The sequence below is a fragment of the Capra hircus genome, chromosome 2 (genome assembly GCF_001704415.2).
Source record: "Capra hircus breed San Clemente chromosome 2, ASM170441v1, whole genome shotgun sequence".
NCBI lineage: Eukaryota > Metazoa > Chordata > Mammalia > Artiodactyla > Bovidae > Capra > Capra hircus.
Genome location: NC_030809.1, coordinates 101756584 through 101769207, shown reverse-complemented (window position 1 = coordinate 101769207; position 12624 = coordinate 101756584). Strand labels below are relative to the sequence as shown.

Genomic DNA, 12624 nt, shown 5'->3' with positions numbered 1-12624 from the left:
GTGTGTCTGGGGAACAGCGGGGAGGACAAAGTAGATGTAGAGAAGGGAGAAGAGAAGAGGGAGGGGAAGGAGGGGTGGAGGGGGAGAGAAGGATGGAGGCCAGAGCCATGACACGGACAACCCCTCGTAAAGTTGTTTCCTTTGTTCTAAACTGTTGCTGTTCTGGAAAAAAGTGCATTGTACTATTTGGTTGGCCTTTCAAAATAACCTTTGAAAACACATTGGTTACATGCCTAACAGAAGTGTGGTCATTTGACTCTCTGATCTTAGAGTAAATGCATAGGGGACACAGTCCCGGGTTCAAGGGCTCTAGCTCAATGGCAATGCCTTTATCAGATGCACGTGACATCCCTGGGAAGTTTCTCTTATTGAGAAGGGAAATCTGGTGACAGTGATTATATTCCAATACCTCCTGTGTATAATAACCTCCTGTGTAGAATAATCACTCTTCACAGATCCTGTAATTCCCCTAAGCTCAACATTTTCTCTCCATGTGAGAACGCTGTGGATAGTGTTAAACTTGTCAATACTGAGCAAATAATTCGACTGTGCTTATCCTAGGTGCTTTCTCAATGTGATGCTCCTATGCTATCTTATTAGGATCATTTGGCATATGAACACAGTGAAACTTAATTAGCTTTTATTTTATATGAACACAGTGAAACTTAATTTAAAAATAAATAAATTTGCAATCAAATTTCTAATCTCAGCAGCACTCCTAGATACTCCCAGGGAGAGACTCTTTCATCTCTGTTTCTTGATTGCCTAGCACATACTTGGAACAAGACAATAATAGGTAGTACAGCCTATCTAGAGGACTTCCTAAATTTTAAGTCCTGAGCCAAGAACTTTACATCCACTATCTCATTTCATCATGGTAGATCTCTTGAGGCTGGATAATGTTATTATTATTTTATAGGTTACAAAGTTGAGGTTTTGACAGCTTCAATAATTTTCCTAAGGCTGCTGTGCAAGAATTAGGTCTGGGCTCAAATCCAAGCTCTCTGGTTTCAAAGCCACCAGGGACCCAACCCCTTATTGGTATTTGTTGACTCATTGGTGATGGGCAGCAGCCCACATATGCTGCTGGTTAATAAGGGATGTGAGCTGATTTCCAGTCAATTTCTTCTGCCTTCTTGATTTTTCTTTCTCTTTTTCCAATGTCAAGGCTGCTATTTTGCTAGATCAAATTCTAAAGTAATACTCATTTTATTTCTTTCACATCGGTATTAAATGTTAACTGATTACCATATGGAACACAAGAACTCTGTAACCAGGTATCTTTTCCCCATGTTTAACAACTTTATGAGTTTATGAGCTGTAAAGAGTGCATTTCTTTTTAGCTGCATTTCATTAGCCATTTATTTACCAAAATAATTTATCTTTCTGAAGTAGAAATATTTATATCATAGTTTCATACAGATCAAAAAAGTTTAGTATTAATGAGTATAAAAATGTTCAAAATATCCTATAATCATAAAATAACCACTGGCCAAAGGAAGGCTAGTATGTGGAACTTCAGCACTCTAAAATTCTTTTTTGTTCAGAAATGATTTTGATCTTATGACAAGGGCTCATTAAGATATCATACACTTTAAAGAGAAATTATTCTTAGGTTGAACCATTCTAAAAGCTGATTTTCTGCCACTTTTGATGGATAGAAATAACATTTTCATTTTGTTCAATGTAATAGTTGCTCACAGTGAAGAAAGTACAGTAAGTTCCCTACATATGAATGAGTTCCATTCCAAGAATGTATTTGTGGGTCCAGTTTGTTCTTAAATCCAACAGAGTTAGCCTAGGTACCCAACTAATACAATCAGTTATACATTGTGTATGTAATAGGTTCATATTATAATAGGCTTATAATATTTTTCATACAAATAACATGTACATAAAAAACAAACAGAAAAAATAAAAAAACATTTTAAATCTTATAGCACAGTACATTGAAAAGCATAAAAGTTACAGTGCAATAGCTGGCATACAGGGGCTGGCACTCACATTCACATCTTTGAAAGTTTGCAACTTGACCATTCGTATATAGGGGACTTACTGTATTAAAGTTGTTCACTGTTTTCTGATTTTTAATTCAAGGAGGTGTAAATCTTGGAGTTTTGGTATAATCTGATGGGTAACACAGGATTAACCTCTCTGCTTGGCCAGCACAGTGATTTGCACTGATCAGTCAAATGAACAGCATGTCCCAGGCCCACCAGGAAGACCAAAGGAGCAGCCAAAGGCCTTCAGGGGTGCCCTGTCAGTGAGCAAGCAGACAAGGAAAGAGAAATGAGCACGTGTCCTCTGGTGTTTGACAGAACAGGTTGGCAGCGAACAGTGAACTTGCTAAAGGTCAAAACCTGAACTTGGCACTCAACGTCTCATAGAACTTGCTTATCTAGAGGTTTCGAAAGTGTCTTCCAATGAGCGCTGCTCATCCAATGGCAAGGCAAAAAACAAGGAACACTTGTTGCTCTGCTTGTTCCGGCTTTGCAGTGGTGTTTGGGGTGTGGGGAGCCAGGATAGGGAGCCCTGGCATGCAGAGTAGTTGTAAACGAACTGAGTGAGGCTACCACAAGCTGAGGGTGGCCCAGGCTTCGCACCCATGTTTTGGGCCGTAGCAAGAGGACAGCATGAGTATTGGTATCCGAACATCAGCAGATGGATCAGAGTCATGCTGAGCAGAAGGGAGCCTGAATCTGGTGGAGATGGTGGGTTTAGAAATGCTGAGGCCTGATGAGAGGATGAGTCCTGCAATGTCTGAGGTGAGTGAGGTGGTGGGAGAGGTAAGTGCCCAGTGAAGGAGGAGCAGCCTCTGGGTCAGCAGGTGACATCACAGAGGACTTTTGCCTCAGTTACTTTATTATTCCAGATTGAAGTGTGCTATAAAACCTGGGCAAATACCCCCATGTGAGATACCACTTAGATAACACTGTATCTGATCTATATTATAGGTACTCAGTTCATTCTCTTCTTACGAAATCAAAAGTCAGTGATAGATGGGAATTCCTTGGTGGCCCAGTAGTTAAGACTTGGTACTTTCACTGCCAGGGTTTGATCTCTGGTCAGGGAAATAAGATCCTGCAAGCCATGTGGCTCGGCCAAAATTTTTTTTTCAGTAGTCAGTGATAGATAGTTTATGTTGCTATGTCTGTCTTATAGATATGTATGTCTTCATATGTGTGGACTGCTGCTATAAAACAACCAGAGACAGGTGGCTTAAACAATAAACATTTATTTCTTACAGTTTTGGAGGCTAGGAGGTCCAAGGTTGAGGTGCCAGCAGACTTTGTGCTTAGTTTCTTGTGTCCTCACATAGCAGAAGAGGCAAGGGAGCTTTCTAGAGTCACTTTGTAATTTTTTATTTTATTTGGGTCACAAGACACATGGGATCTTAGTTCCCCGACCAGGGATGCTACACATGCCCACGGCATTGGAAGTGTGGGAAGTCACTTTTTTAAAGGGTATTAATCCCATTCATGAGGGCTCCACCTCATGACCTAATCACCTTCCAAGGGCTTCCCCTTCCAATACTATAGCATGGCGGTTAGGATTTCAGCATGTGAATTTTGAGAGGACACAAACATGTATTCAGTTACATGTATATGTGTGGTTGGTGTATAAATCGACTTATTTCTATAGATCTGTCTAAACATATTCATCAGCAGACAGTGTCTGGAATGTGCACTTCTATAACCGCTGATGCTTTGATTTGTACTAATTTGGGGATATGTTTTACATCTGTCCATTTTAGACCAATAGCTCTTGATAGCATGGTATTTATTCTCTGCAATAATATTCACTTTATAATGATTGATATATAATAGGATGATTGGATGAATATAGACAATTGAGGGTGGTTAGTGAACAAATGCAGATTTGTAGTTTTTGTAGTCCAATATGAGTTACAAATGCTATTTTCTATAGCACAAGGCTTTATTTCTTGTTTAAAAGTTAGGTTCAAGGACCAGCTTCACCCACTTGTATTTTTGCTAACAAATACAAATGTTTTACTAACCTTCAGGGGAGAAATGCAGGACTGAATTGAAAAAAACAATAGTTAAAAAAAAAATCTTTTACTTAACAAACTAGGCTTAAGCAAAATCAATAAAATAATAAAATGAAGTGTAGCAAGTTTATCTGCCAAAACTGAAGGTTTTATAGGCAGAAACAAGATTATGTTATGAGATCAAATCCAAAGAAATAAAATCTTAAAAACATTTTTTGAAAGGACATTTCCTATAAGAGAACTACCTTTCCATGGGCTATAAAAAATTAACAAGAGAAGATGCTGCTGGCTTTGAAATCCCTCTCAAAAAACTGCAGTTATAGGAATATTATGGTAGTGGCTGATTTTGTGAGTGTTTGTTTGTACGTATGTGAAAAATATAGAGAGTTTGGAAAAAGACTTTAGGATATTTGTAGTTAGCAGTCGCTCTGGGACTGAGGGAGAGGAATCACATTGGCTTAGCTGTGCTTAATGATACCCAACACCAACCAAAGAAAACTTTTTTTACATGTCTCTAGTAAGGCATGGGCTTCCCTAGTAATGGAAAATTGCCAGGCAAATGGTAAAGAACCCCCCTATAATGAGGGATACCTGGGTCTGAGACCTGGGTTTGATTCTTGGGTTGGGAAGATCCCCTGGAGGAGGGCATGGCAACCCACTCCAGTATTCTTGCCTGGAAAATCCCCATGGACGGAGGAGCCTGGCAGGCTACAGTCCATGGGGTCATAAAGAGTCAGACACGACTGAGTGACTAAGCACAGCACAGCACTTTAAGGCACACCTCTGTGCTAGATGCTAAGGCTGATAAAACACAAAAACCCCCAAACCAATCAACAAAAACACAAAGCCTTGTCTTCAAAGAATGCATGGCCTACCTGAGTAGGTCACACAGGTAGGCATGGAAAAAGAGTTGTCAACACGAGGTATTAAGTGATAGGAGCCCAATGAGTAGTGTAGGGGCAAAAGTCAAAGGCAGAATTGGATGACAGAGGAAGGAAATGGAAGCTGGAGGACTGTGACAGATGGGGAAACAGTTGAGGACGTTCCAGGACGTTCCTTGCTTAGGGCAAGGAATAGAGGCAGATAAGCCTGAGAGGATCCACTGCCTCCAGCAAGATTAGTGTGATTGGACCAGAATGTTCTTGTAGGAAGAGAGCAGAAATAAGCCTAGAACCTCATGTCAGATTGTGGGGGCTGCAAGTGCCAGGTGAAGGAGTCTGAATCTTCCTGTAGACAGTGAAGACTCAGTGAAAGCTTTGGAGGAAGAGCTCACCAGATGACACTGGCACTTTAGAAAGATCTGGAACTGGTGTGGAAGAACCTGAATGCAGGATACCTGGAGAAAAGATTTCAAAGGAAGAGTCAAAGGGTAGATTGTTTGTAGGTGATGGTAAAAAAGACGGAGACATCAAAATGATCTTCAGATCTTGAATTTGGGTCTTCAGTAACAGAATATAAAATCACACAATTTCCTATGGAAATCTAGTTTTGGAAGGTGGGCAATTATTCTAGACAAGATATGATAGGGTTAGAGGGGGACAAGTCAAGTAAGAAGGCTAAACACAGCGCTGGAAATGGGAGTGTGGGTGTAGTAGGCTAAGGTAATGAGTGCAGGTTTTGTCATTTATCTAAGAGGAAAGTATTCCTGAAGCCGCATTCTCTGGAGTTCCCTGCAAGGAAGACTGGAGAGAGATGAGCAGAAAGTTGAAGACTAATTCCAAAGCATTTCTGCCTTACAAGTCAATGGAGAAAAAGAGAGTCAAAGTAGCAGATGGAAAAATAATGGTCAGAGAGTTAAGAGAAGGACTGAGGTGTCACAGAATCCAAGAGAAAGGTTCCATGTAAATTTTAATCAAGGTCAAGGAAAAGTGATGATAGAAACAAAGATCTCTGAACTAGGTGATTAGCATATCTTAAAGGTTTGTGTGGAGCAAGAGGACTTAGAAGTGAACCTTAGGGCCTCACAGAAGGATGATCTAGCTTTGCGTCACCCATTGCATGGCTACATGACTGAAAAGGTGCCTATCAAGTTGAGATATACTCAACTTGGTACATCAATTGCATATCAGAATGTAAAGACAATACAGAAAGGAAATAATGTGAAAAATCTCATTTTTGTTGTTTAGTTGCTAAGCGTGTCCAGCTCTTTTGTGACCCCATGGACTGTAGCCCACCAAGCTCCTCTGTCCATGAGATTTCCCCGGCAAGAATACTGGAGTCAGTTGCTATTTTTCCTCCAGGGGTTTTCTAGACCCAGGGATCGAACCCAAGTCTCCTGTGTCTCCTGCATTGGCAGGCAGATTCTTTACCACTGAGCCACATGGGAAGCCCTTGAAAGATCTCATTAGTAACATTTAAATGTTGATAACACATTGAAATGGTAACATATTTGATATGTTGGCTAAATAAAATATGCTATTAAAATTAATTTTACCTTAAAAAATTTAAAATATGGTTACTAGAAAATGTACTCATACTATATTTCCCTTGAGCATTGCTGATCTAGACCTTTGAAATTAAGCTCATTAATGTAGCACTGTGAAACACATGCTCATATCCACTTGAACAGCTAAATGCATGTTTACCCATCTACTCAGTCCAAAATCTTTCAGAGTGTCTTTTGCATTTTGTGAGTGTATCTCTGTATTTTGTTATCAGTGAATACTGTAGAAATCCATTTTGAAAACTTTTATTCAAAATGAGTTATCCCTTCATACTGAATATTTGACTCTTTTTTCCCAACCAACAGATGATGCTTCAACTGATAGTCGCAGAACCTACACTCTAGCCGATTATTTAAAAAATACTTTTAGAATGAAATTCTACAACTTGAGATGGGTTTCAGGTAAGGCTTTCTGGTGGAAAGAGGGGCTGATTTTTATGCTAATTTTCATTTTATGCTTAGTTTCAGTTAGGTTGTGGGGCACCTTTATGGCAATGAGAATATATTCTTATTTTAAAACCATATGGGAAAGTATCATTTTCTACTTAAGGGTGCAAAAGGAGATAAGACAGAAAGAAACCTTAGTATTTCTTTGACATGTACTGTAAAAAATTTAAAAGTGAATTGAACCCTTTACAAAGATGATGGGAAAATGAAGGCATACTAGTGTAATATATCAGTTCATGTTTTTCCAACTTAGAACTTGTATGAATTTAAATCTTACATTTTTATTGCATGATTTTTTAGTTTATGAAGATGTTTAATAGCAACTTGAAATATTGATCTGGTCATTTTCTTTCTTTAGATCATGAATATCTCTACAAACAAGAAAATAATATCTTGCTATTCAATGCTGAATATGGAAACAGCTCCATTTTCTTGGAGAACAGTACATTTGTATGTTTGATCACATAATTAATTCATGCTTTAAGGGAATTCTGGGGATTTTTTTCATAACCTTTCAAATCATGAGTACTATCGTTTCTCATCCTGTTGGACTCTTTCTGCAGCATATGGTGCGGTGGATCTTTCTCTTCTTGGAATGCTCCCTGCCTTGGTTACTTTTTAGTCTCCTTTGACGATTCCTCCTCCTCTGCCCATTCTCTTACGTGTAAGTGCTCCTCAGGGTCCTGTCTTCACTGCGAGCCTCCATCCTCACCTTGCGTGCTCCCCTTCAGCATATTCCATGCATTTCCACAGCATCAGTGCTTCTCAAATACACGCTTGTAACACTAACCTCCTCCCAAGATCTAGACCTCTATTTCCAAAAGCTTGATGGCTCCTGCACATGGATGGTCTGCAGGCATTTTAAACTCAGTATCCTGAGCTAAGCCAGTTGTTCCCGCTTCCCTCTCCTAGCAAAGGGAAAGCATCCTATTCCTCTTCCCAGTCTTGGTAAATAGCACCCTCCTCCACGTCACTTAAGCTAGAAATCTCAGAATCCTCCTTGATTCCTCTGTTATCCCCCTTATTTAGCTACTCAATAAACCCTATCCGTTTTCTCTTGTGATGTCAAGTGTCTCTCAGATTTCCATTTCCACTGTATAGCCCTGGTTGAAAGCCTTGATTAATTTTGTGACAGTGAGTACTATATTACAACGTGTATCCCTCTCTCCATTCTGTAGATCAGAACACAACATTGCCCAAGTCCAAGGCTAATGCAACCCCTCCTCTCTCATCTCATCTTAGCCAGAGCATCTTCGGACAAAGCAGATAAGATTCTGTCACATCCATGTGCAAAAACAGTAGTTGATAGCTCCATTTCTTGTATTTAGACACTTCCTATTTTTCTAATTGTATGTCCTGTCTTTGTCTGACACACACTATACTGTATTCAGATTATACTTAGGCAGTCTCTAAATATGCATGCCCTTTCCACATCTGGGTTTATACCCTTGCCATTTCCCCTCCTGAGAAAGTTCTCTGTCTCTTCCTGATCCCCACCCTCATAGCCATCTTTCCTTGCTTAAAATTAATCCTTCCCTCCCTGACTCTCTAACCTTGATCACCACCCACTTTGCCTCATGGTCATCTGTGTGGGGGAATGTGCCACCTCTTCTAGACTGGAACCTCCCAAGGCACGAGACACAAGTCTAGAACCATACCCTCCACATAGTAAGTACTCAACAATAGCAGTTAAATGGAATCATTCAACTGTTCTTCTTTCTACTTGATTGACAGGATGAATTTGGACATTCTATAAATGATTATTCAGTTTCACCAGATAGACAATATATTCTCTTCGAATACAACTATGTGAAGGTAAAAGAAATGCTTTTTATGAGTGTGTTATTTTATAACCGATCTCAAGTCTATGAATGTTTAAGGTTGTTACCTAAGTCAAGCAATAGGCTCTAAAAACTCATTAATTCAGTATCAAAAGAAGAAATGGTCATTCTCCTTCATAAAAGATAAATCTAATGAGTATTTTAAAATAAATTCATTTTAGGGTTTTCAAATACTAAAAAGGTTAAGTAATATTATATAGACTAAAACTATGTTAATAAAATAGAACTTAGAGTCAGTTTACATGTCTGACTTGTAATATCTAGTAATAGACTGTTTTACTTCCTTTGTCTGACAAATAGTAAGACTCTAGATTATTTGCTTTAAAAACAACTAAATGTCTCATTCCAGAAGAGATTCTGTGAAGTGACTCAGACCACCTCTCAGCCCTCAGGTCCCACCGTATACAAACCATTCCTAAGGGGCGGGCTCGGCAGCAGTCACCAGTGCCCTATGGGGAGCACTGAGCTTCCTCTAATCTCACAGCTCAACGTCAGATTCTCACGCCTTCAGGAGAGGTTTCAGCATAATCACATATCATTTTCATGTTTAGTTGTTGTTGTTGCTCAGTCACTAAGTTATTGCTCAGATGGTAAAGAATCTGCCTGCAATGTAGGAGACCCAGGTTCAGTCTCTGGTTCAGAAAGATCCCCTGGAGATGGGAATGGCTGCTCACTCCAGGATTCTTGCCTGGACAATCCCATGGACAGAGGAGCCTGGTGGGCTACAGTCCATGGGGTCACAAAGAGTCAGGCACGACTGAGCAACTAACACTTTCATGTTTAGGGTGGCTGCCAATCACCAGTGACTGTAACTGCAGCTTTTTGATTATTCTTGGATTTGACAATGGCTGTTGAGTATGAGAAGTTTTGCAACATACAAGAAAGATTAGAAACCTGTAGAGAGATTCTGCTTGAAAACAAAACACAAAGCTGGAGATCCCGACCTCTGCCTTTCTTTTCTAGAATAAAGAGTAAATACTGAGTGGTCTTATCTCATACCATCACTGCTATACTCAGGTCATGCAAACCATCCCATACTCCATATCCCACTTGAGGATGGTGACTCCCAGTCATAATATTTACCCTGGTTCATTGCGCTGGCCTCCATTTCCTGGACATGAAGACTCGCTGACTAGGTCCTGCTAAACCAGTCCACCAGGAACGAATCAGAAGTCTATGCCAACTTTAACACATCTGTTTCCAGTTAATGAATTAGTATTTGTTTAATATAATGGTTCTTATTGCTATCTACAGATTAAACTCACATTAGAAGCTTTTAAAAACTCGTAAGTATCCAGGTCAATAAAGTGAAGTCTCTGGGGGTGAAGTTGGCATCAGTATTCTTTTTTTTAACATGTAGAGTATTTTAACTGGCAGTCAGGGTTAAGAACCAATGGTTAACAATTTCCAATGTTAAAGTCAAACACATAATGACCGTGAAGTTAAGATAGAAACAGCAAGGTAAATACCAGCTCAATTTATTCTTTCACCAAGTTCAACAAGTGCCATGTGATATGTACTAACAGATATATTTCATGGGTAGACCTTGCTGGACAGCCATCATTGGTAATTTGTATTTGTTGTGTCACTGAAGTTTTTGTGCACATTTGACTTCTTTTGCTGTTTTCATTCTGTCCCTTTCATCCTGCCATCCATGTTTCCCAAGAGTATCCATGCTCCTTTTAAAACCTAAGTTAGATTATGTCATGCCTATGCTTAAACTCTTGTGATCAGTAGCTTCTCATCACTTTCAGAATAAAACCCAAACTCTAACCAAGGCAACGTGAGAAGCCTGGGTGATTGGACCTCAGTCTGCCCTTCTGAACTCACCACCCCCCAGCCCCCAAACCCTGCACTCACCATGCTTGGCCTGTGCTTACAATGGATCACCTGGGGAGGTTTTTTTAAACCTCCCCCGCGTCATCTGACTCAGCATAGCCATGGGTAATTTTAAGGATTCCCAAGTGATACAGTCTTCCCTGATTCCTCAGCTGGTAAAGAATGCAATGCAGGAGACCCCGGTTTCATTCCTGGGTCAGGAAGATCCAATGGAGAAGGGATTGGCTACTCACTCCCGTATTCAAGGGATCAACTAACCTCTCCAGCATTCAGGAAAAATATCCAGAACAAAGAATAGTCTAGTTTTATTCCGTTTCTCTGGAAATCTATTTCCAGTGTTCTTTAGACCCTGCCGTGGGGCTTCTCCATGACTGAGCCAGCACATTCAGAAAGATCAGTCCTTACTTTTAAGTTGTGGCTATAAAGAGATAAAATGAATAAGTGAATGGGAATGTAAATAAATAAGTACCATGCAGGCTAGTACAGATGTTCGCATAGTATCTCCCCTCTTTGCCTAATGCTGCACAGACAGTAATGGTTGCATCACCCGTGACGTGTTCACAGGAGCCCTGCTAAGCACTTCACATGCATTCTCATGTTCCCGAGATTGTTTCTGTCACTATCCTCATCTTCCTAAAGAGAAACCTGGAGCTTAAAAAGAAACCTGGCTGATATTACATACTAGAGACTTGTCTTCATCCATTTGCGTCACTCTAACACCGCAGACTGGGTGACTTAATAACAGAATTTTTTTCTCAGAGTTTTGGAGGCTGAGAAGTCCAAAATCAAGGTGGCAGCAGATTCAGTGTCTGGCAAGGTCCTACTTCCTAGGTCATAGCTGGCCATCTTCTCCAAGGGTCCCCACATGGTGGAAGGGGCAAGGAAACTCATATATGAGGAAACGAATCCCACTCATGAGGACTTCCCCCCTGCACAACCTAGTCACTCCAGAGTGGCCCCATCTCCAGAATACTATCACGTTAGGAGTTAAAGTTTCAACGTATGAATTGGGGAAAGGAGGAGATACAAAGATTCAGTCTATAGGAAGACTTGAGTCCAGGTTGGAAGACTCCAAAGCTTGTATTCTTAAACATGATCATTCCTATCTTTTTGCTTGAACCTCTCTCTGCCATGATGCTTTTTTTGCTCTTCTCTGTGTGGCAGCCCTCTGAGACCAATAATCTTTTCTATAAACCTCTCGGCCTCCCCAGTTCCTAATTTGATTCCTGCCTTTCCCCACCCATCCCCACTGCATGCTCTGTGATTCTTTTCCGGTAGTTTATGTCTCCATATCCCCCATTCAACTATGAGCTTCTTAAAAGGAGGGAGCCTGTCTTATCCAGTAATGCCTAATCAAGAGGATAGGTGCCAATGTTTATAAGCCTAAGTAGACTGATGAGTCTGTTTCAAAAGATGAAGTGAATATACAAACATCTTGGATTTCCCTTTACAGCCCCTGATAGATCTGTCATCCTGAAATGATCTCAAAACTTCTTAAATCTCTTAATATTTTTAGCCTGTACCACAACTTTTGGCTCTAGCGAGCATTATACTCTGAGGTTTCCCAGAAACAAGCATGGAGTGTGTCAAAATAATCCAGAATTCAAAAAGAAATGTATGACTTGCAAAAGAGGAGGCTTAATAAATATTTGTTGACATGAGAGGATAGGAAGGTGATAAATGATGAGTGGGAAATATTATTCAAGATTAGGAGCCTGACTTGTGTCTCAGCTCTGCCAATACAGCTCAGGGTCCTTGGGCTACCCACTTCATTATTTCAGCCTCATGCTGCTGCTGCTGCTGCTGCTAAGTCGCTTCAGTCATGTCCAACTCTGTGCGACTGCATAGACGGCAGCCCATCAGGCTCCCCTGTCCCTGCGATTCTCCAGGCAAGAACACTGGAGTGGATTGCCATTTCCTTCTCCAATGTATGAAAGTGAAAAGTGAAAGTGAAGTCACTCAGTCATGTCCGACTCTTCACAACCCCATGGACTGCAGCCTTCCAGGCTCCTCCGTCCATGAGATTTTCCAGGCAAGAGTACTGG

General features: G+C 40.4%; 1 protein-coding gene across 2 annotated transcripts in view; it reads left to right on the top strand.

Annotated features, from left to right (window-relative positions):
• Window positions 1-12624, top strand: part of DPP4 (dipeptidyl peptidase 4) — an 81026-nt gene that overhangs the window by 14953 nt on the left and 53449 nt on the right. For both annotated transcript variants that reach the window (XM_005676046.3, XM_005676047.3), the window contains exons 3-5: window positions 6759-6854; window positions 7258-7349; window positions 8634-8714. In XM_005676046.3, the coding sequence (XP_005676103.1) occupies window positions 6759-6854; window positions 7258-7349; window positions 8634-8714 (269 nt within the window). The remainder of the gene's footprint in view (window positions 1-6758; window positions 6855-7257; window positions 7350-8633; window positions 8715-12624) is intronic.